Source organism: Xiphophorus hellerii, chromosome 1, assembly GCF_003331165.1.
Source record: "Xiphophorus hellerii strain 12219 chromosome 1, Xiphophorus_hellerii-4.1, whole genome shotgun sequence".
NCBI classification, from domain to species: Eukaryota; Metazoa; Chordata; class Actinopteri; order Cyprinodontiformes; family Poeciliidae; genus Xiphophorus; species Xiphophorus hellerii.
The window spans coordinates 27,764,482-27,788,725 of record NC_045672.1 but is presented as its reverse complement, the minus strand read 5'-3'; the positions used below and the strand labels follow the sequence as shown (position 1 = coordinate 27,788,725).

The 24,244-nt window shown below is 38.8% G+C and overlaps 1 protein-coding gene and 1 long non-coding RNA gene across 15 annotated transcripts in view; one reads left to right on the top strand and one right to left on the bottom strand.

The window, feature by feature from the left end:
• The window catches only part of hspg2 (heparan sulfate proteoglycan 2), a 126,049-nt gene that overhangs the window by 82,975 nt on the left and 18,830 nt on the right, over nt 1-24,244 (top strand). For 11 of the 14 annotated variants that reach the window (XM_032557930.1, XM_032557968.1, XM_032557940.1 and 8 more), the window contains 25 exons: nt 448-561; nt 638-765; nt 1,849-1,935; nt 2,072-2,130; nt 2,246-2,407; nt 3,300-3,410; nt 3,567-3,667; nt 4,934-5,114; nt 9,260-9,319; nt 11,103-11,225; nt 11,310-11,462; nt 11,964-12,124; nt 12,390-12,467; nt 16,020-16,155; nt 16,293-16,447; nt 17,425-17,563; nt 18,038-18,181; nt 19,841-19,975; nt 20,050-20,231; nt 20,665-20,860; nt 21,028-21,207; nt 22,128-22,388; nt 22,485-22,647; nt 23,460-23,557; nt 23,753-24,019. In XM_032557930.1, coding sequence (XP_032413821.1) covers nt 448-561; nt 638-765; nt 1,849-1,935; nt 2,072-2,130; nt 2,246-2,407; nt 3,300-3,410; nt 3,567-3,667; nt 4,934-5,114; nt 9,260-9,319; nt 11,103-11,225; nt 11,310-11,462; nt 11,964-12,124; nt 12,390-12,467; nt 16,020-16,155; nt 16,293-16,447; nt 17,425-17,563; nt 18,038-18,181; nt 19,841-19,975; nt 20,050-20,231; nt 20,665-20,860; nt 21,028-21,207; nt 22,128-22,388; nt 22,485-22,647; nt 23,460-23,557; nt 23,753-24,019 — 3,574 coding nt within the window. The remainder of the gene's footprint in view (nt 1-447; nt 562-637; nt 766-1,848; nt 1,936-2,071; nt 2,131-2,245; nt 2,408-3,299; nt 3,411-3,566; nt 3,668-4,933; nt 5,115-9,259; nt 9,320-11,102; nt 11,226-11,309; nt 11,463-11,963; nt 12,125-12,389; nt 12,468-16,019; nt 16,156-16,292; nt 16,448-17,424; nt 17,564-18,037; nt 18,182-19,840; nt 19,976-20,049; nt 20,232-20,664; nt 20,861-21,027; nt 21,208-22,127; nt 22,389-22,484; nt 22,648-23,459; nt 23,558-23,752; nt 24,020-24,244) is intronic. The other 3 variants (XM_032557904.1, XM_032557959.1, XM_032557977.1) reach the window with 3 other exon arrangements.
• On the bottom strand, nt 60-20,548 carry LOC116717005 (uncharacterized). The gene is made up of 3 exons (XR_004338671.1): nt 20,485-20,548; nt 15,954-15,956; nt 60-76 (listed from the first exon to the last, which is right to left on the bottom strand). It is a non-coding gene; the product is annotated as an uncharacterized LOC116717005 (long non-coding RNA).

The window sequence follows — 24,244 nt, the reverse complement described above, 5'->3', positions numbered from 1 at the left end:
GTATAATGAAACCTCTTCACCATTTTGCCTAAATCAAATGGATACAGTAGAATACTGTACTGCAGAAACACAAGATCTTAGCAAGTATTTTTATCTAGTCTGTAGTGCAAATATCTTAGCGTTAACTTTCCAGCAAGGTAGAAGTTTGTTTTAAGTTAGAAATACCTTAATATTGATGGAAAAGAACTAGTTCCACTGCCAGATTGTTACACTTGTAACATGGAAAAAGTCTTGTTATAAGTTTAAAAAATAACTAGTTCTTTTTTATTAATATTAAGGGATTATTGACTTAAAATAAGCTCCAATATATTGCTGAAAAGCAATGTGTAAGTTAGTTGTGTTTTGCTTCAAATGTACTAAGATATTTCCATTAAAAAGTTAAGACTTTGTGTTTTGCAGTTTGTTCTCTTTAGTTTTAAAAAAAAACCAACTCCATTCCTCTTCCAGGATTGTGCACCTGGCTACACCCGTACTGGAGGAGGTTTGTACTTGGGTCACTGTGAGCCCTGTGATTGCAATGGCCACTCTGACTCCTGCCACCCGGAAACTGGCACCTGCACAGTATGGAGCACAAGTTTATCATGTGACTAATATCAGTTTCTAGATTTCTCTGTTAACACAGTCGGCTTCTTTGCAGAGCTGCCTGCACAACACACAGGGAGATTTCTGTGAGCAGTGCGCCCCTGGCTTCTTTGGCGACCCGACTGCTGGCACCCCGGAAGACTGCCAGAGATGTGGCTGCCCTCACACTGACCCAGACAACCAGTAAGTGCTTGCACACATACCAAGAGCTCTCATTTCAGCTCCATTTATAGCAGCAGACTGATCTGTGTCCAGCTCCTCTGTTTACAGAAAATCGGTTCAGCTTCTAGGCTTCTGATTCAACACCAGCAGATTTATCAAAGCAACTTGCATGTAACTGACTTCACACTTGCTGTTAGGATTAGATTGTATGCTGGGATTTCCCAAGTCCAGTTACTGTAAAGCTTTGATGTTTATATTCTGAGTGGATAAGAGGCCTTGTTATATGTCTTAGAGGGAAGTTGCTGTTAGACTGAGCAAAACGAAGATCAAAGGGTTCAAGTTCACATTTCAAATTGCCCACATCTTATGTTTCCAATTAGTTAGCATTAACCACAGAGGAAGTAGTACTTTACCTTAACTCTAAGATCTCCAAAGGGCTTCCGACATTATTAGTTCTTGCACAAATCAACTGGTTTTTGGTATTTAAGTCCTCTATAATATAAATTTACAGACAATTGCGTTAGGGTTAACATTTCAAGTTTCACCTGCAACTTAAACTAAATGGGACTCCCACTGTTGTGACTTTCAGTGTGCCACCCCAAGATTATTATTTTTTGCTTTGAACAATTTCACTGTGCATTCTTCGTGTTCCACAAAAGACAAAAACAATGTTGCAACAACAAATCGCCTCAAAAATGATCAGAGTAAAAAGAACACAATGACAATAACAAAAAGCAAAACAAACAAGACAACATTGTATACTGTATGCAACAAAATATCTACTACATGAGACACTATCCCAAAGTACAATGTTTAAGCATTTTTAACAACCCTATATTTGACCCCAATATGTAACCCCAAGATAATAAATGGCTCTTTTCTTCCGTTGGATATTTTTCTGGCAGTACCCCTGATTCATGGTGCATTAACTGACCAGAAAAAAGATCTGTTGTTTGAGTTTGCTACACTGCTCAAGGCTGAACAAACTGATAGTGATCACCAACTGATGTTTTCTGTTTGTGCATCTTTATACTGCATATATATTTTGCCTAGACACATTATTTTTTAGTGGATTTTAAACTTTGTGTGTAACTTGTGTGACAGATTCTCTCCTACATGTGAGAGCCTTGGTAATGGAGACTATCAGTGCACTTCCTGCCAGCCTGGCTATACTGGAAAGTACTGTGAACGGTGAGGCGGTTGTTCTTTCTGTCATGGAGAAAATTCAATGTTTTAATATTTCTAATATAGTTTCAATGAAAACAGGGTTTTTTTGTGCCAAAGAAATCCCTGGCATAAGTAAAAACTGTTTTTTCATCCTTAATAGTTGTGCTACAGGATATGTTGGCAACCCACAGGACAGAAATAAGTGTCGCCCAAATGACGGTAATGCAAAATGCTGATATTCACTTGAAAAAACCCTGTGTGGTGAAGTTAGAAAAATAGTGGCTATTAAAGGATTTTTTTTTTAAATGTGTGCTGTTACTGCTGAATTTTACAGCAGCCCACCTGGAGGTGAAAGTGTATCCGGAGCGGTTTGTAGCCACACCGGGCAGCTCTGTCACACTGCGCTGTCAGGTCTCTGGATTCCCTCCACACTACTTCTTCTGGTCCAGACAGGATGGACGGCCCATCTCCAGCAGCGCCGACAGACGCAGACAAGGTGCGGGAGGGCAGCTTTGAAACAGACTCCATATCAACTTTCACTTTAATTTGTCATAAGGCAGGGGTGCTGAAATAATGGTGCATGGCCCCAAACTGCAGTTCAACAGTGGTCTAAATTTGGCTCTCCAGCAAAAGGAGCTGATGTAGATGGACCCTTTCATAATGTTTTAGGCTTTTTAAAGATAAATGTGTATATTTTTAAATGGAAAGCATTAGGTACAGCACATAATATTTGCTTTTATTAGCCATGCTTTTCATGCTTTTAAACATGTCAAATTTTTTTGTTGTTGCTGGGAAAGGCCTGAAAATGTTTCACAGATGAACAAAATAGAAAAAATTCGACCCAAAAAGTTAGGAAGATGTTATTTATTTATATGCAATTTTGGGAATTGGTGCAAAATGTTTGGATACCACTGAACTGGAAATAGATTGTTACGGTATGATAAATCTGGAGAAAATTACATGGTTTTACAGTATGATCGTGTCTACAACATTTCTTATTTGTTATTTTTAAAACAGCTTGGGTGAAATGTGTTGTTCTTGATGGATGCCAAAACTGTACAAGCTTTGACATCCATCACTTAACTGTTGGTAAGTGTTGTACACTTACCAACAGTGTGCAGCAACATGTGCAGGAGAGGCAGAACTGCACTACTCTATGAATTCATGGAGCCAGTGCAAACTGTCATCCCTCCTTCTCTTTCAAAGGCAGTTCTTTAAATGACTTTTTAATTTAGGCACAGCTAAGCAGAAAGTGTTACCAGTTTGAAACCTCTGTAAACCTTTATACCAGTTTAAGCCCCTTCCTAGTTTGGCACATTTTGTTAGTTGCAAAAATAAAGTCCATGTGATGAAAACTTTAACAGTACCCTACTTATTTCTGTGCACAGGAGCGGAGCTGTACTTCTCCAGCGTCCAGCCGATTGACGCTGGCATCTACATCTGCACCTGCCAAGACCAGCGTGGCTCCAACAGGAGCCATGCTGAGATTATTGTCGCAGGTGCCACTTTAATTTGAACAGTTTGCAGTTCATTTAATTAACCTTCAAAGAAATCAGCAATATTGTCATGCAAACAATGTCCTTTTAACACAGAACTTTTGAACTGAGTGTTCTTTTATTTTCTGAACAATGATTGTAACTTGTGTATTCCTTTAGGTGGCCCAACTAAACCCATAGAGGTTACAGTTGAGGAACCTAAATCTCAGACCGTGAGGGTCGGCTCCACTGTCAACTTCATTTGTACTGCAAGGAGCAAGGTAACTCTGCTGTCTGGATATTAATGTTTGTGAGTTTCTCCAACTTTTAATGTAGTGATTGTCAAGCTACTTACCTTGAATTTCATGTCAGAGATTTATTAGTAAGATTTGCACATTTGCGACATCTTAAATGCAGAAAAGTCTTGTCAAAAACAGTTTATCATTTCAGAACTCTATTGGTCAATTTTATAGAATTTAAAATTATTGACTTTGCAACTTCATATGAACCACTAATGGGTTACATTTTGGTTAAAATGGCATCCCCTGCAGATATAATCAGACTCTGATGGCACCAAGAGGCAGATATAGGATTGTAATTCAAACATTATAAGCAAACTGTAGTGCTGACTTGTCAAATAGGAATCTACAATGAAGTCTTGGCGGCTCTGTGAGTGCATCTTTAATCACTGATTTAAACAAAGGCTTTAGGAGGTAGTGAATTTGCAACATTTACACACAGCCTGCTCATCGGATAAGTCATAGGTTTACATTTTATATGACATAAAACCTTAGCTGTGAGAGACTCGCCTGTCTTCAAAATGATAAATGACGTATTTAAATCCTGGAAGATGAACAGAGAAAAGTTTTTGATAAGTTCAGACTTGCCAGTGATGAAGTTTTAAGGTTATTCTTGAAAAGGTGAAAGCAATTTATTATACAGAGTAATATATTTCAGGCATTATCTTTATATGCGTTGATTTTAATGATCACGCCTTACAGCTAATCAAAAGTCACAGTTTTAGCTACACAGAGAATTTAAATATTTCATAACACCAATAAATATATTCTTAATAAGTACATGCTATGCAATGATGCACAAAACCATGGGAAAGGCAACTACCTTAAAAGTTGTCCATCAGACTCTTCCCACCAAGGTTTGCATGCATATACTATACTATCATATATATACTTTTCAGTAGACTAATATTTCTGCAACTAATCTTTAACTAAACCTTCATTTTTATTGGAGTTTAATGTTTTGGATTGAATTAGTAAAAACAAAACAAAAAAACATTTTAATGGTATTCTAATTTACTGAGTTGCAGCTGTTCTTTCTTTTACAATTAAAACAAACCTCTAAACAGCCACTGACCTCTGAGCATGAAAAATTAAAACGTTTAATTTGTTTTTTAAAGAAAAATAAAAATCTGGTATCAACACAACTGGCGAGGGACACTTAGAGATGCCTTTGTTTGTCCGTCAGTCTTTTGAGACATCATCCTCCTTCCTGTGATGTCCGTGTCTTCTCTGGTCTCCCCTTCGCAGTCACCGGCCTACACACTGGTGTGGACCAGGAAAGGCAATAGGAAGCTTCCCAACCGCGCCACAGACTTCAATGGCATCCTGACGATTCAGAACGTCCAGCCTGAGGATGCGGGCGTCTACGTTTGCACGGGCTCCAACATGTTTGCCATGGATGAAAGTAGTGCCACCCTCTACGTGCCAGGTTTGTGATCCTTCGGCATGGCATTCCACTTCCCATCATCCTCATCCCTGCTTCTGCACCCCGGCTTTGACTCCTATAGTGTCTCTCACTAATATAACCCCTCTCTCTTCTGCTTGGAATGATGCATGCATGACTGTTTTAGTGTGTTTTGTTATTGTGTGACATCAGTGCTGATTACTGGGTTAACAGCACATTAAGCTTGGAAGTCTAACTCCTATCGCTTCTGCTGTCAGCATATATGTGCCATGTTTTACTAGCAAACTGCCAGTCCAGTTATGTTCACTGGCATGTTATTATTCTAGCTTCTTAACATGTATGTCTTATATGACCTGAGTTTCCTGGACTGCATAAAGAATGCAGCTTGTGGGTTTAGGCAATGTTCACACAGCAGGTCTTGATGCTCAATTCCTATTTTTTGCTGAAATCAGATTTTTTCTTTTTTGCCATGTCGTTTATACTGCTAATTAAATGTGACCGCAATGAGACTTCTGTGTGAACGGGTCACGACCCCAACGTGACTCTCATGTGCAGAAGAAGAGCGTTTATGTCAGACATTACGGAAGTAACAATGGATGGAGCCGTTTATGGATCACTTTTAGTCCATAAATGAGAGCCAGCAGCATCGTCACAAGATCATAACAACATGAATGAAGCCAATGAAAAAAGCACAACTAATAGCAATGACCTTATGTGGAGTATTCACTGGAATTTCTGTGGACAAGTCTGTTTTGATGTGTAGTCAGAACCAGAGGGGTGAGATTGTGATGAGATTCACTTTAAGGACACAGACTTGTTTTATAAGTTCATAATCGTAATTTTCAGCCATTGTTTATGTCCTTATTTACCACGTCCAGTTTCTTCTGGTGCAAATTTATGTCGCATGTCTCACATCAATATCATAGATGCCGGATAAAATGCGACATGACCGTTCAGACTGCAAACGCTTTGAAAATAATCTGGTGCCTACCCAAATTAGAACCACATATGTAAGTGGCACAGATTGGATTTTTTTGGGGGGTGACAAAAGATCCAAACTGCATATAGGTCCCATTTAGGCAAATAAGGCAGATTTGTGTGGCTTAGCCTGCTGTATGAACGCAGTATTAGGCTACAATTAAAATATATAATGTGCTACATTTCTGCAACATTTGTGGTCAAATACAAAGTACACTCAAACAACAAAAAAATAGAACAAACCTCCTGGATATCAGCTTTGTGCAAGCTTTCTGCCAACTCTATGCTGGGAGCTACGGCGGGTTTTTATTTTTCATTTGGGTTGAATTAATCGGTGGTGGTTCGGTCACTTCTTCATCGCTGATGGATCTTTGCCTTGGTGATTCTGTGCCAGTTGCTGGATTCTTGGGTATGTTTTTAATCCTGGGCTCCTCTTGCCTGAGTGGGGTGTTCCACGATGGGATGAAATGCAAATGCCACGATAGGATAAGTAACTGTGCACCTGGGACTTCTTCAGTTCACCTGCAATAAGACGGGAATCAGAAGAAACATGTGCGCTTTCTTGTTTTATTTCTTATAGTTTTGTTATTTACAGTATTCTTTTTACGCTCAAACGCCTGTTTGTAACTTGTTATTTTTACCTGAAAATGAATGTCAATGAACATGTTGGTGCTATTAGCCAGAAAGTTGTTATACTGCTGCGATGCATTGCCCTGAGGAATTATTTGTAGCCTTTGATTTTTGTCACTTTACAGCCACAAACTTCAAAGTGTATTAATGGTATTTTATTTAACAGGCCAACCAATTAATTTCCAGGTAAAGCATTTTGAAAACAATGTATGATTTTCGTTTCCACCTCACTGAAAAACGCTACATTGTGTTGGTCAGGCACATAAAATTCAAATAAAATGGATTGATATTTGTGGTTTTAATTCTAAGAAAGTGTATGAGTTTTAAAGGTATTAATATTTTTTCAAGGCACTTTCACTTTCAAGTCAGTTCTGTTTATACAATGTTTCTTTTCAAGATTCAATGTTAAAAGCTAAAATATTACTTTAGATACAAAAAGGGGATAAAAGTATTTTAATCTGTATTATGTTAATATTCAGCTGGAGTTGTGTTTTTTTATTTACAACATGTTTAGTTTTAAAGAACTGAAATCATAATCTGATAATCTATCATTTTCTTTGCTTTTAGTTATTTTATGTTAAGAGATTGTCTGTGTACATGCACTTACCTTTTATGCTCTGTGTTTACATTAAGTTCATTTGTAAGAAAATATTTCACGAGAAATATCACGCATCACATTCTTAACCGCACGTCACATTGTTAAACTAGGCATTTTTTATGTATTTAATCCCATTGATTTATATAATAGCAGATATGTTTCTGTTAAAATGACAAAAATAAAATGTACACATCATATTTTAGTGTATTTATCTTAACTGTGAAACCATTTTGTGATAAAGAAGCAATGGATTAAAAATATAACAGACTAAAATGAATTGTGAATTGGCCTGTGTCATCTTTAACAGTTTTTTTGGGAAAACCACAAGCTGTATGTCTTGGTTTTAGTCGCTGAGATGAAAGGAGTTTTTTATTGTTTACTACTGCTTTTTCCTACTAACCTGCATGACTAATATGGAGCTGTTCTTCTTTTGTTGCTACACAGTTTCCACAGCAAGTATATGTGTGTATGTTTTTGCATTTTGTTGTAAAGCAAACTGACATATTTTTATTGGGTAAAAATGTTTTATGCTTAAATATTTTGTCTATAATCTAATCATGTCTTCAATACACTAATTCTGATATTTGCCAGTTAAACAAGAGCTCTAAACCCATTAAACTAGGTTTGACGGGCATCACTCTGAACGCATTATATTGACAAGATGAATAGGTACTTATATACCACAAACAGGTCTTAATTAGAGTCCAGAGTGGTTGACAATTATGATTTCTCTCACGTTTTGCAGAATGTTTGAATAAAATAAGACACAGCTACATTCTGTTCAGTTTAATCCAAATCAAATGATTTGATTGCACCGAGAGCCAAGCTCATCACATCATTTCGGGAGCACATTCTACATGGAATAAAAACAAAGACTGATCAGATTTAATTCCACAAATAGCTCAATCAATTGGCTACTTGCTATTTTTATCTGTCCAGCAACTCCAACACAGTTAAACACAAAATTACTGAGCTAGGCATACTTTCTATAAAAAAATAAATGGAGAGACATAGAGCTAATGGCAGAAATAGTTCTGCCAATGACTTTATTAAGGTTAAAAAGCACAGTTTAATGCAGAAAGAATTGAGCAGGTGTCCTTTTGGTGAGTAGAAGAAAAGCAGAAAAAGGATTTAAAAGACTACTCCAAGGTAATGACAGCAATTGGTCTATCAATAATTGTTCAAATGTGACAAGAAGTTTAACACAGAAATCCTGAGCCAGATTTCCTTTCTACATAAAAGAGAGGAAATGAAAGGTTAGTGACAGCATTAGCTCCATCTATGAATCTGTTAAGGGAAAAAGATGTAACAAAAAATTACCATGCCACAGAAGCACTGAGCCAAGTGAACTTTTTCTGGGGAAGAAAAACAGAGAGAGTAGGCATAGTAATGACCGTAACTGCTTAATTAATGGCTTGAGCTTTGCAAGAGACACAGATAAGCCAGGAAAACTATGCTAGGAGTACTTTCCATGGTAAAAAAAACAAAAAAACAGGACTACACAAAAACAAAAGTAATGGCAGCTATATTTTCATCAATAACTTCACTTAGAAGCCACTCATGGCTGAATGTTGAAACCCTGCTCAAAAATCCATAAAACTAATGGTAGCAATAATGTCAATGACTTTTTATAGGAACAAAACAACTGAACACAGAAGTACTGACCCAAAGATTCGTCACATGAATAAAAACATCAGAAACAAAAGAAATAACTAATATCAATAAGTGTAAAATGGCTGTTGCTAATAGTCTTAAAACACTTGAATCAAAGCTGTGAAAAAGGTTCATGATTTAAGCGTGTTTTAACATGTGTGTGGTGTTTTACTGGGCCCAACTCAACATAAATCACAGCAGCCCATGTGTGGAGAAGGATGTACAGTAAACTGGAGGAACAGTAAACTGCTGTTGATTTGAAGAGCTGATCTGTCAGTTTACTTGTCCCCCTTCCTCCCTCCGTCTCCAGAGGCCTCACAGACTCAGATGTTTTACACAGCCTATGAAATGTTTGAAGGACACAGAAAGCGTAAGTCTGCGATGTTTCCTCACTGGTCGGACCCAACTCTCCCTCTATTTGTCGTGCATGCTCTCATCTTCCACAGCATGGAGACGTGTGTGGCCTGCTGATGCCCATGTACAATCAGCTGATCTTGAGGTCCAGAAACCAGATGAAACTGTGCTCAAGTCTGGAGCTCCCATCTTGTCCAATATATCAGTCTGTAACTCGTTAAAATTAACTTTTGTGGTTATGTAGAGTCGAACCTAATTGTACATGAGCATTACTTGTCACCATCTACTTCTTTGGGTTCATTGTGGTCCGTCACTGCAGGAAAAAGTGCATGTTCATTTTTATGGGCATCTCCTCATGAATGTCAACTCTATTTTCCATCTTTCTGAAAGCTCACATTGGGCTATTTTTGGGGGAACTGTCAAATTTTATGGGCTCTTGGACTTTTTTTTCCAAATAAAATCACATTTCTTGACCTTTGACTCCTCTCTCTTCGCATCATCTCCTATCTTTCAAGGAAACATGCTGTCCTCTGGGCTTCAAACATCATAACTGTGCTCAATACATCCCATTGCAGTTTCTTTGCATCATTCTTGAATGTGTTTTTCAGACTGGTCTTCACACTTTCATTTATGGAAAAAAGTACCTTAAATAACTCACCTTAAGCATTTTAAATGCTTAAATAAATAATTATGTATCCTGATGGTGAACAGTAGTAAAAGCATGAAAAAGTAAATTGCACCAAGCAGAAGAACCACGAGAGTGCCACACAGGCTTAGTTTATTTCGTATCAAAGACAAGACCTTGAATTGTTTTCATAATTAGTCACAAACCTTACCTTCAGTTCGACAGGTAAATTTAAATTTGTCCTGTTCTTTAATTTCTGATGTAATATGTTCCATTATTTAAACCCTGCTAGGTAAACGGGTAGCTATAGCTTACTAACTTGCTATTTTTATTTTAGAATACATCCCTCTTCACCTTTATTGGCATTCCTGGTAAAGATTTGTAGAAATATATTTGTTAAATTATTCCTTTAAGAAGAAACAACAATTTACTTTAGGTTTACAAGAGTTTCTAGGAACTTCTAATTGACGTAGACTTTCTGTTCCCTTGTGGTGTAATTACTGCAAGTCCCAGTTTCTTTTAGCTAGGCAGAACAATGATCCATGTTGATTTTGTCACCTCTCATAATCAAGTGGATTGTTAAAGCATCTCCAGAATATCAGAATAGTAATTAAAGTAAGATCCAGAGTTTTAATGTTACAATATTACATCAGGAACAATGAAGATTTTCCTATTGTCCATAACTTCTTATTCCCTAAAGAGATAGAAACTAAAACGTTGCTTTCAATCTGGATTTCGCTTGCCATCAGGGTCAAACAATCAAAGCTTCACAGAGACTCTGACAGGTTTTCAGCCTGCTTAGACAGCTCCCTCTGAACTGAAGGAGGTTTTTATTAAGCTCTGTCCACGCCAAATATTGAAGTGGACAGAAGCGAGCCAAGCTCTTGCAGAGAGAAATATGCCAAGAAGCAATGCCAAGGAGTGCCTCACACATCTGTTTTGTCTACAGAAAGATTCTCTCAGACTGCCATCTTTAAGGGTGGGAGTCACAGCTCTGTCTTTCTGAAAAATCACATCCCAAAGCTCAAAGTAACTTCCAATTTAACAGGATTCCCCTGTCCCTACTGTTCAACTTTACTGCTACCCTGAAACCAGTCTGTATTATCAGGATTTACTTCCAGTTAACATGTCTCTGCATCAGAGCTATGTTTCATTGCCTCGTATCCTTCTGTAGCTGCGGAGGGGGCCCAACCCATCGCAACCATCACCCCCTCAGTACTAAACGTCCGGCAGGGTCAGCGGGCAGAACTTCGCTGCACCGTGACTGGAAACCCAACACCAGCTATAGAATGGATCGGTAAGACCAGTTTAGGGATGGTTTGGATGTTGATTCTTCTTTTTCTCTAGGGAAAGACAGTATTTGATTGTTAAATCTTTACAGGTGGTCCAGGATACAGGCTGAGTCCAAGAGCTGTGATAAGAAACGGCATCCTCACAATCCCAGCTGCAGATCCGGCTGATGAAGGGGAGTACACCTGCAAAGCCCTGAACACTCATGGCGAACACACAGCACGGGCCTCCCTCCATGTCCAAAGTATGCTCAGAGTTTGTCAGTGAGATGAATTGTGTAATGTGAACATCTACTTACCCCAGATTTTCAGTTGGATTTAGATCAGAACTTTGACTAGACCATTCTAATACATAAATATATGTTGATTTAAACCAATCTATTACATGCCTATACTGGAAGACTATCTCAGCCTTCTTGCAGTTGTGCAAATTAAAATGATTGGTTGGTGGGATATTATTTCCTTGCACTGATCCAGACTTTTTCAAGTTATCGCTGACTGACTAAAGTCATCAGAGCAAATTCATGCTTTTGTAACAACACGTTTTAGACTTTAAATTATTATTTTTTTAAAGTAAACATTGTGTAATTTCTCTTCCACTTTACTATAATGCTGCTTTGTGTAGTTCTACAACTTAAATTTCCATTATTGATGCTTTTGTAAGGCACTTTTTGTGGAAATGTCCAGATATTTTCTAAAAGACAAAAAGAACGTATTCTGTGATGATTGTTGTGGCTGTCATTTAGGAAACACCCCCAGTGGTATTGGCACTCAGCCCCAAGTCCAAGTCAGTCCTCAAAGTGTCGACATCCGTGAAGGGGAACCGTTGAGGTTGTACTGCAGAGCAACAGGTTCGCCCACCCCAAAGCTCACCTGGCTGAAAAATGGAGGACAGCTCCCCCCAGAGGTGAGACATCTGGTGCCGACTGTGGACGATAAAATCTCGAACCATAATCAAAGCTTGGATGTTGTCCCAATGGAGTAAAGTGCTTGTAAAATGTAATGTTTCTGCATTTACATTCACCTGTGCTGTATCTCCACTTACACCTCAGGGTTTGTCCAGTGCCGATGGTATTTCATCCGACTCTTCAGCATGTTGACCACTGACCTTTATTTTCCCCTCCCTCCCTTCTTGTTTGCCCCCCTCCTGCCCTGTTCTGCCATTTGCTCAGGCCATTCCCTCTCACGGTTTCCATCAGTTTAAAAGCAACAGTCTCGATGTGTTACACAGACGTATTGAGGAGCTGCAGGTCTGTCCATCTGTCAACATGTCTGTCCCCGTCTCATAGTTCAACTCCATTGTCTCCCACTGACCTCGTCCTCACATCACGTCAACTAAGTGCATGACCATGTCCTTGATTCACGCTCTGTAAATTTGTGGTAATGTCCCACAGCTGCTCACGCTCAGTCCATGTGTAGCTGGTGTCAAACGTTTAAACCAACAAGCTGGGTCTGTTGAACGTCCCGCATGCAGTCCCTGTTTCTGTGTAGCGTTTTATTCATATAGGTGTTTCATAGTGTCTCGTTTTGTGCTGTCCTCATGAAATCATCCCTGACATTGTGCTTCCAGCTCCCAAATAAACCCCATCATTCCACTAAATGTATTAATGGCACTAAGTATGCAGATAGGAAGTTTAGGTACAGAGCCTCACGAAGGTTTTCAGAATATTTTGAAACGTGACAGCCACAAACTTCATTGTATTTTTCTTTTTAGTATTTAACTCAATAGACCAGCCCAAGTCACATCCCATTGCAGCTTTAGCTGGATGTTTATGATTGATTATCTATTAGAACAGGAATCCAAAACTTTTACATCCTAAGGAGACATTTTGCTCTTAAGTCAGCCAAAAAAAACTTTGTCACATGACTTTTTGAAGAAAGAAAACTTTTTAGCTAATTATCTAATTTAAGAAATCTCTTCTAATTTTCAGAGAACCAGTGTTTTTTTTTTTTTTCTTTTTTAGGATTTAAATTAAAGATAAACATAAAAGAGGATGGACATTTCTTTAAAGGGGCAATATTATGTAAAATTGACTTTTTTGAGCTTTAGATTATGTTACAGTCTTATTCCCTCAAAAACATATCTGGAGTGTTGCTTTGATTCTTTCATGCATGTTTGAAAAATCCTTTAATCTCCTATGGCAACCAATCAGCTGTGCAACATCATAGTTCCTCCTCAGAGCTGCAGTTTCAAGGCTTCTGAGCTTCCCCCTCACAGAGCAGTCCTCCCTTGTGACTCCCCCACTCAGCTCCTTTAGACTAGCCAGCAGAAATAAGCAAACACCTGGTGGAGCTGTGCATCTAGTGAAATCATGTTTTTCTTCTCAGTGCAACACTGATTAAAATCGTTGCTAAAGGGTTAAAAGAGGAGCAATGTTGTGATAACTTCCTGAAGCCAGAGTTTCAGAAAGAGCAGGAGTTGCTTAAAGAGACAGATGCCCAATTTCCAGGCGTTAAATTACAATGTCAAATTACTTTTAAGACATATTTGCATTGTTATCACTACTGAAGTTAGCATAGTTACTTCATTGTGCTATAAAATGCAACTATATGCCTGAAAAATACATAATGTTGCCACTTTGAAAAGGCACATAGATTGCTTCTAAGGAAACAGAACTAAGAACATGTTAGTAGTACTTTTAGTGTCATTTAAAAATTGAACAACTTGTAAAAATCTGCATTTGTTATTACATTTGTAATTAAAAACATCAACTGGTTCCTTTTAATTTTTATCCAAAGTTATTAAGAGCTGCTATGGGATGTCTGAAGATGCCTGCACTAGGAGATAAAACTCTGCCCTGCTCTCAAGTCTTTTTTCTAGAGACATGCAAATCAGGTTTGCTACCATGATGCTGCTACAACCTGCAGTGTTAGTTTTGCACAACTCATAATATTTTGTATAGGCAAACAAAAGTCAGTTCTGGTCTTGTCTGACATTAAAGCAGCGTCTTCTTCATGTTTAGCTTACCTCCTACTTGGCTTGTGGAAAATTGCAAAATTGGACTTAATAACTAGATTGTCTCCTTTCTCACAAATATGAACTACTTTCACATTACATTCCAATGAAATACAATGAAGTTTATAATTGAAAGGTAACAAAATGTGAAAACGCTCAAGAAGTACTAATATTTTTGTGTATTTTGTGGATTACGTTTTGCTCTGTGCGAGGCTGCAGCCTCAAACAGGTTTGTGCTGTTCTGGGTTCAGTGCGGCCCTTCTTTGCTCGACAAGGCCCGTTTAGTTCTGCCTCAGAGAGCGACTGGGTTGTGTCAGCCTTTCCCATGGGGAAGCCGGGCTGGGCGGTGCCGTGCGACCACGCAGAAATTCTGTATGCTCTAGCAAACGGCTTGCTTTGAAAACTCGTCAATGGGTTCAGACGCACATTGAGCCACAACCCGCCTCGAACACTGCTTGGTTTAGCGTCCCACACGGTTGATTTGGCTGCAGCTAAGCAGCTTTGTCCACGGATGCCACGACATCGGCCCCCCTCCCACAGTACAGTAATCCGTCCCCAGACTGTGACCCTGCTGAATACTTTCCACTCTGATGTGATCAAAGCTTCATAAAAAATTAACTGCAGCCACTGACTTGGAGTGCAGGAGTTCAAAACAGGTGCAGCTGTTCTTTAGCTTAGAAAGTTAATACAGTCAATGGACCTGGTTCAGTTTTTTTGTTCTTTGATGCCAAATATTTCCACCTGCTGCTGGGATTTTATTGCCACAACCTGCTTGTAATGTTAACTAACCTTTGATTCAGAGTTCAGCTTGAATAATCAAAACTGTCCCTCCTAATTCCTTCATTTTTTAAAAATAAGTATCAATGATAGATATAGACATTATAAAATAAACAATTAATTACAGAGATGCACTGATCAGAGTTTTGTGGCTAACTACTGATTTCCAGCTCTAGCCAATTTTGATTTGTCTTAAAAAACTATAGCTGGCATTAAATTCTTGATTGTGTTTTTTTTTGTTGATCAAATTTAGGATGTCTTTTTGATCTTTTACTGGAAATCTGTAAAGTTGCATCTTCTAACTTGCAACTTTTCTGTACCGGTAAGGTCTGGACAGGAGATGCAGACCTTACCTTAAATGTTAGATTTGCAAAATGCTGCAAGCATTTTAAAAAAACCACAATGTTCTATGACAGAGTGAATTTAAGCTCATGAGAAGAAACAACAGCAACTTTGCTATATACTTTCAGCCATTTCTCTAGCTGCTAACATTACAGTTTTCTGCGACATGTTGCAACATGTCACAGAAAATATAGTTTCCTTAAACATATTTTATATTTTCTCTGACTTGGTATTTAAATATATCACTTAAACTAGAAATAGCTAAGTTTGAGTCTTCTTTTAATAACTTCCACACAGTTTCTCAGTTTTTGTACATTCATTAATAAGAAAAGAATTATGAGTTGAAAATCATCTGACTACAAGTCACAAGTCAATTTCTCAGTGCATCTCTGTTAAATTTGATTCTTACCATCACAAAGTAACTGCTCTAACCTCACCGATCACTGTGTAAATAATGGCCAGGCTTTATCAAATCCTTTTGTCACTCGGGCCAATGACACTGAAATCACAAACAATGATCCAACTGTTGCAATAACAGCTTTTGTCCTGTCTGAAAAGTTCGCACCATAGTGCATTTTGTGTTGCTAGTAGTAGTTATGTCACCTTGTTGGCAATGTTATATTTGTTTTGTATCCAGAGACCGGGAAGGTGAGTGCTTCACTTTCTGTCAAAACACAAAAATCCTTAAATATTTGTTTTTCAACCTGCTATGTTTTTTTCCTCGCAGGCCCAAACGGACCGCACCGACATTGGCACTCTCTTCATCCCTAACATTAAACTCTCTGACGCTGGCACTTACATGTGCGTTGGTAGCAACAGTGTCGGCTCAAACAGCGCTCCAATTCGGGTCACTGTTGTCAGAGGTGAGATGACTTCAGATTCATTCTGTCATCCTCTTAGTGGTTACGTTACATTTTTCAAACATGTAACATCATCAACAATGTTTTTATGTGGCTATTTCTGTCTCTCAGATTGGTTAATTTTCTTGTTTTTGTTCAAGCAGCAGAGCATTCCTTTTCTGTTGTCACCATCCAGCCGTCTATCGCTGATGTCCAAGAGGGTCAGACTCTGGAACTGAACTGCTTTCCTCCTGGAAATCCTCCTCCCAGAGTCATCTGGACGAGAGCCAGCGGACACTTCTCTGCCAACCATCAGGTTTTCACATACATATCTGCACTTTAATTTAAATATGCCTGACATGCACAATCTTGTTTTCAACTTGTAGCCCAGCAGACTTTGCTGGCTAGTCAAGTATCTTATCATTCATTCTCAAATGTTCTTATTTTTGAGGAACAAAAAATTATATGTGATTTTGCCCCCCTCCCCCAAAAAGTTCTTCATATAATAATCGTATATATTTTTTATTTTAGTGATATGTAGATGCAGTGGTGTGCTGTGGGGTTTCAGTCAGGGCCTTAAATAGATGTCAACTATATCTGAAAAATACACGTTGTGCAGGACAATGCAAAAACTATGCACCACGCTGGACCACAGGCATTCAATAATATGTAAATAAATAAAAATACGCCAAGTAAAGCAACAATGCACCTCAACAATGCATATATCAAGCAATATATCAATGTATGTTTTAACAAAATACACAGGCAACCATTCACATAATAGATCATCTACAGTAGATGTCGCTTTGAAATATTTGGTTGTTCCCCCCTTGGTGCTAAAAGGGCTTTGACCTACAGAGAAGAAGATGTGCAACGGCCATTAATGGGGTCTTGTGGTATGTGGTAGCAAGATCTTAATGGTAGACCCTTTTAAATTGGGTCAGACTTGTTGATTCAGCACCTCCCACATAAGCTTAGAAAGTTTGGAGAATTTGGCACTGGTTTGTGGTTTCTTTGTTTCCAGTGGTGAAAAGCTCATAAACAGAAGTTCACATGCTTTTAAAAAAGAACAAGACTTTTAATATAAGTTGTTAAGCTCTTTTTTGCACTGCATCAGTTTGCGATATTTCTCATTTGCAACATCTCATGCAGGCCAACAGTGAAGTCTTAAAACAATTTCAATAACAGCTATAGCCAATAATAAATGAGCCTTTTCAAAAATGCACAAATATTTCAATGAATTGCATTTTTTTCAAGGTAAAATTTTACATTTTGTCCATTTCCCATCTGCAGGTTGTTGGCAATAAGCTTCGTATCCTTTCCGCCACTTCGGAGGACTCGGGAGAGTACATCTGTCGGGTACAGGGAGCGGGGAGCTCAGGCCCGGTTCATCAGGCCTCTGTCTCAGTCTCCGTCACTTCATCTTCTTCACGTAAGGATGTTTAACACTTAAGGTTTTCTTGCAGGGCATATATTTATTCTCCTGCTTCTCGGGCGTGTAGAGGCCTTTTGACCTTCTCTAAGTGTTTAATGTAACTACACTTAGCTGTACTTGAAGTGAGACAGTTTCAGTACACCCAAAAGACCTTTCTATCTGGAATATTACACAAGGCCAAATCAGTGAGCAGCAGGGAAAGTTGATTGAATGTCGGAGCGTTAGATTGCGGGGAGTTGCTCACACATCCTCACTTCTTTTCCTCTTCTCACTTGTGTGACCTCAGAATTGAATGATTTTCCTTGCTGCTGTCCCATGATCTCATCCTCATTCACTCCCTGAAGGAGTTGCCAGTGGCCACGCTCAACATGGAATTTATTTCTCAGGAAAAAAATAACGCTGCTTTTATATCAAAGGGAGTATGTTTAATTAAAAATGATCCAGATTCCAAACTGTTGGTTTCTGCTGCAGGCCTACAGAGTCCCATCATTGGCGTTGAGCCCCACAGCTCTGCAGTGCGTGTCGGGGAGTCAGCCAGCTTCAGATGCCAGGTGTACAGTGGAGCCCAGCCGGTCAGGCTGGAGTGGAAACTTGCCAACAACCAGCCTCTGCCAGGTAACAACCGAGCCCACGCTGCTGGAAAAGAACAGAGCAGGTCAATGAAAGTACGCTCTCTTTCAATTCAAGGTTTTACTTGTTAGGTCATCATTAAAAAAGATCTGGTCTGTAGACGATTTTAAAGTTGTTTAAAATACGTAAAAATACACAACAGATTTCAAACTGCCAGTATTTATTAAACAATAAAGAAGCCAATATGGAAAAACTGTGTGTGGAAAAAGTCCACCCTCTATGATTTTTGAAATATTGCAAGCAGATGCTGATAATCAAATTCACTTGAGTTAATGATCATAAACATGTGTGGCCAGCTCCATAAAAGCATTGAGATTTAGCAGGTTACTGGAGCAAACAGACGTGTGCTAACACAATCCCACAAAGGGAAGACATTAGCAATGACCTTAGAGAATCAAGCGCTGTTGCCAGTCTTTACTTTTAGTGAACATATCAAACTTATGGCCCTGGGGTCAAATCTAGCCCACACTAAATTTGTATGTGGCCCTCAAAACTTTAGAAGGACACATAAATAGAATCTTAAAGATAACAGTTGCGTGCTTTAAATAAATAAGGTTGTAGGTTTTTATCTATATATTACTAAATTACATCAATGTGAGAATATGTTGAACATAATTTACACAGCTGTTTATTAATATCTTAGCAGTTTGTTTAGGGGTCTTTTCAAATTTATACGCCAATACACAGATCAGTAGGCAACTTGGGGTTAAGTGCCTTGCCCAGAGGCACATAGACATGTGATAGGAGGAAGCTTAAACCTACAACCCTCCGATTGCAAAATGACTTCTGTAGCAAAAGACTCTGGATGTGAGGTTGTTTTGCAGTAACCAGGTCACTTTACTGGGCGTTCATCAAACCCACTAGCCATTTCTGAATTTTATAATATTCTGGAGTCAAATGTGAGGTCATCTCTTTGTTAGGCGAAGTGGAAACTGAGAAGTCAAAGCAGCAAATCTACAAGAAATTGGCTAAAAAGATAAGAATCAAGGTACTAGGATGGCCTAATTAAAGTACAAACCTTAGCCTAACTGAAATTAAAATGCAGTGCTGAAATCTTCAGAGCTGTGCAGGAACGAATGAACACAACCTCAGTGAACTCAACCAATGTTGTAAAAGAAGAGTGAGAAAAAAGTTGCCGTTGTCTGATGTAATGTTTGGAAAGATGTCTCATTATTTTGCAACCTCACTCTTGGTGTTAAAATCTTTTATTAAAAATGTTTTAATTAAAAGGATACATTAAATTTTATTCTTTTTTAACTAATCTGCTTCATTTAAGTATTTTCTTAAATTTTTTGGCAGAACAAACTAGTCAATCTGTCCTCTGCAGGCTGACTGTGGCTCAGTGAGTAGAGCTGCAATTGGAAGGTTGTATGTTAAATTTCAGCTTCGACTTGTCACATGTTGATGTGCCCTTGAGCTAGACATTTACCGCAGATTTTCTATCAACCTGCATATAACTTGTATACTCGTTTGTGTGTGAATGTGGCTCCAGTGTGAAGTGTAATACGAAAGTGCTATCTGAATTCAATCCTTTTACCGTTTATGCCCACAATCGTCTCTAAATGCCTCCTTTTTGGATTCCTGGTGTGTTTCCAGCCTGTGCTGTCTCCTGTGTGATGTTTGGTTTCCGTCTGTTCTCTGTAGATAACGTCCGAGTTAACTCTGATGGCTCCGTTATCACCATCGTCAACGCTCGCCCAACAAACCACGGAGCCTACCGCTGTGTGGCGAGCAATCCGTTTGGCATCACTCAAACCATAGTGTCTTTGCTTGTTAAAGGTAATATTTCAGTCATGTATTTTTAATGGAAGGGTTCCCTCCAGTGGCCAAATACTGTATATTTGTACCGTCAGAGTCTCCTGGGGCCATTGTTACCCCTGTTGGGCCCCTTCGGGTCAGGGTAGGCGAGCCCATTAACCTGGAGTGCCAAGCTTCAGGAGAACCCCGCCCTTCAGTGTCATGGCACAGACTAGATAACAACCGGAAGACCACCCTAACCAGTCCTGTACCCATGGACTCCAATGCAGTCATGCAGGTACAGTTACTCAAAACATTTTAAATGACTTTATCTGGCAATTAAAATGAAATCAATGCTGATCAGTGCATTTCGAATAAGCTTGGTCTTTAACAGGGCCTCTGGTTCCTGTTCTGTGCTGCTCTTTACACATCCAGCTTTCCACCAATCAGCAAACTCTTGCAGCAAACTCTTCTGCTCAGTTTATGAAGTACCAGTTGACAACAGCATGTCATCTAAGCACACCTTACAAGACAAGATACACTGCAAAAACACAAAGTATTTTTTGTCTAGCTTCTAGCTCAAATATCTATGTCCACTTGAAATAAAAAATAATTAACTTACTAAGTCAACTGGAGTGAAAAAGAAAAGGGAAAACACTGAAATAAATGCTAAAAAGTACTGCCCTCTACTGTTGCAGTTTAGTTTCACCACTTTTGTTTTGATGTTGTAGATTCTTGTTGCCCGTCCAGAAGACAGTGGGACTTATGTCTGTGTGGCTCGTAACACTGAGGGAACGACTGAGACCAGAGTAGAAGTGATCATAGAGGGAGGATCTCAAATGCCCTCAGCACCGAGAGCCTTGGTTCCTGAGCCGCTCCTGGTCGTGGTGGAGGGACAGACCGCGACTCTGCGCTGTGATGCCTACGGTAACAGGAACACAAAATGAAAAAAGAAACCCCAATTTTTAAATGTGTTATGTGTGCAATTTCAGCTTTTAGTTGTGAAATAAAATAAACAGATACATAAACTAAAATATAGCTGATTCAAGAGATTTTCTTCTCTTTTTTTAGTTTTCTGCATTCATGTTTTGTAGGATTTCCCTCTCCGGTTGTTATGTGGTCCAAACTGCGCTCCACTCTGCCTTGGAGGCACAAGGTGGTGAACAACAGCTTGGTGCTGCAATCTGTCGGTCGACAAGACTCTGGAGAATACATCTGCAGCGCCACAAACAACATGGGAACTAGTGAAGTCACCATCATGCTAGAAGTAGAGAGTGAGTGCCTTTTGTGCATCTTTTTTTTACTTAGAAATATTTTATTGATCTTTTCAAAGTTAAAATATTAAATAAAAGAGAAACTAGTCAGGTAAATTAATTTTTATTGTCTAAAAATTTAATTTTGGGGTATATTGTTCTGCAAATGATGCAATAGTGGATTTTCCTTGATCAATGACAAACCTAAAACAACCTGCCTGAGGTGGAAAGTAGGAAGTGATAGGATAATATGGGGTTATACAAAGAAAAACTTTTCACACATTAATGGAGTGTCTAATTGCTCAATTTACTTTGGATTTGTCAATAAAGGAGGAGAAGACCCAATAAGGGAATTGTCCTGGACCGAATCAAGCATCATTGCCTCCAAAGAAGTAGTCACATCCTTTCTAGATTGTGATCAATAGTTTAACAATTGGGTATTAGTTTGATCGTGATAAAAACAAGTCATACAATGTCAATATATCCTTTCTTTTGGATTTTGTTAGTGAATCTTAAATTCCCTGCAATGTTTTCCAAATGTAAGAAAAGATGGTGGACTGTAGCGTGCCAAAATAATACAAACTGAAATAAATGTAAAAGCTTGAGAGGAACTTTTATGTTTGCTGAATTAGCAGCATCTAATAAAGTTGTGCTCACCTGTAATAAGTTCTATTTGACAAATAAATAGGTTTTTCTTTTAGAAGATGTTTGTGCTTTCTTGTGACTCAGATTTACTTTAGTGCAAATTGATTTCATAATGTGAAAAGAGTAACTACATATAAATACAATGAAGCATCAATGCAAAGTGAAATGCTATGCTAAGTGTTGGCTCTCTGAATGCCCTGAATGTGTTTTTAGCTTTAGAAGTATATTATCAGCGTGTTGATAATCAATAGATTTCAAACTTTTTTAATGTTTCTTTTCTTTTTCTGACTTTGCAGCTCCTCCTTATGTCACTTCGGTGCCTGATGACGTGGCTGTGCGGGTCGGAGAGGTGATCAGGTTGCAATGCCTGGCCCATGGTACTCCTCCCTTGACCTACAAGTGGACCAAACTGGATGGTGTTCTGCCTTCCAGAGCTCAGGCCAGCGAAGGCGATCTGCAGATCGACCTGGCCACTTCTGAGGATGCTGGGAGCTACAAATGTGTGGCCAGCAACAGAGTTGGCAAAAGCGAAGTAGTTGCTAAAGTCACAGTCAGATGTAAGTTGCTGCTCATTCCAACGCAGGATTGATTTATATCAACAGTCTGAATTAAACAGCTGATTCCACTCTTGTCTGTGTCTTTTCCCCTGGCAGCACCTCTGGCGGTGCGCGTTTCCCCCCAGGTTGAGGTGAAAGCTCAGGGCAGTGCTGTGGAGTTCACCTGCTCTGCAGCTGGAGGAGTTCATACCAAGATTGAATGGTTGAAGGAAGGAGGAGCCTTGCCTCCAAACCACGACATAAAGGACGGTGTTCTCAGGTGACTGATTCTCCTTTAGCGAAAAGGCAGAAGTTAAACTAAAGGTGGCAATACCAACACCGTATAGCATGTTTTGTCTTCTCAGTTCATCATATGTCATTATTCATTTAAAAATACAAAAATATTCCAAATAAACTTATTTATATTTTGTCCTGTTACAACTACAATTTATTTTATTAGTAAATGCTAAAGGAAGGAAAATCATTCATGGGTTTCCCACATTATTTAAAAATAAAAATGTAAGCAGAGTAGTTTATATCTTAATTTATATGAGTTAATACCTGCTATTCAGCTTCTGTAAATGAATGTTCTGCTGTACACAAGCATAATTTGATTCAATCTATTCTATGTTAGCCCTGGTGGTAAGCTTAGGGTTGTTGTCTGGCTGGAGGGTTTACCTTCATTCCAGTTTCAGCTCTTTTGAGACTAAACAATTTGCTTTCACGTTTTTCATGTCTTTAGCGCCATTCATCTTTCCAAAATCAAAGTTTGATTCCAGAAGGAAAGCGAACTCACAAAAGGGTGCTGTCATTACCATGTCAATGGTGTTTTAAAGGGGTGTACTGTTTTTTTATTTAGGGGTGTCATGGTGAAACAGCTAGAAGTCACCATGAGATATTTACTGTTTAATGTTAAAATTATAATAATATATCTTCTACTTCACACCTATGTTCTACTTTGTAATAAAATATCAATGAAATTTATAGGAGTTTGTGGCTGTAACTGGGCAAAATTATTTTTTTCTTGCAGGAAAAGCAGATAAGGTGCTCAGTTTTTTAAGTGGCTATCTGAAATGCAACTTCTCCTTGCAGAATTGAAAACTTGGAGGAGGGGAATGAAGGTGTTTACATCTGCAGAGCAACCAGTGCTTATGGTCAAGCACAGGACACTGCAAGACTAACCATTCAAGGTTTGAAACATCCTGCTGTTTATAAAGTTGATGGACAATGTTTGCTTTCAAGGTTCTGTTTACAGAAATAGCTCAGATAAGAAGTTATCTGGAATAGCTCAAAACCTTGAAGACAAAGTTTTCCCATATTCGTAAATATCTGCACAGCTCCATTTGCTTTACTTATTTTGTTCATATTTCTCTTCTTTTCCACAGCTCTGCCAAAGGTGATGATTAATGTACGAACCTCAATGCAGACCGTGATGATTGGGAACGCTGTGGAGTTTGAGTGCCATGCTGTCGGTGATCCAGAGCCCACAGTCAGGTGGAGTAAAGTTGGAGGCCCACTTCCTTCACACATCATGGTGAAGGACGGCATGCTGAGGATCAGTCAGGTGACCGAGGCAGACGCCGGCCATTACCGCTGCACAGCCACCAACGACGTAGGCTCAGTTCAGTCTCAAGTGCTGCTCAACGTCCAGTGTGAGTAATAAACAATCTTTTTATTATAGAAACGTCCATGAATATATGCATTTAATTATAAATTATTCTTACAATTCAGGTTCTTATGTATCCAGGGTGTCCACTCATCCTTAATAAGTCTTGAATTCATTCATCTAAAATTAAGGCCTTAAAATGTATTAAATTGTTTCAAGAAAATGAAAGTTGGTCTTAAATACATTAATCACAGGTCTTAAATTTTGTCGT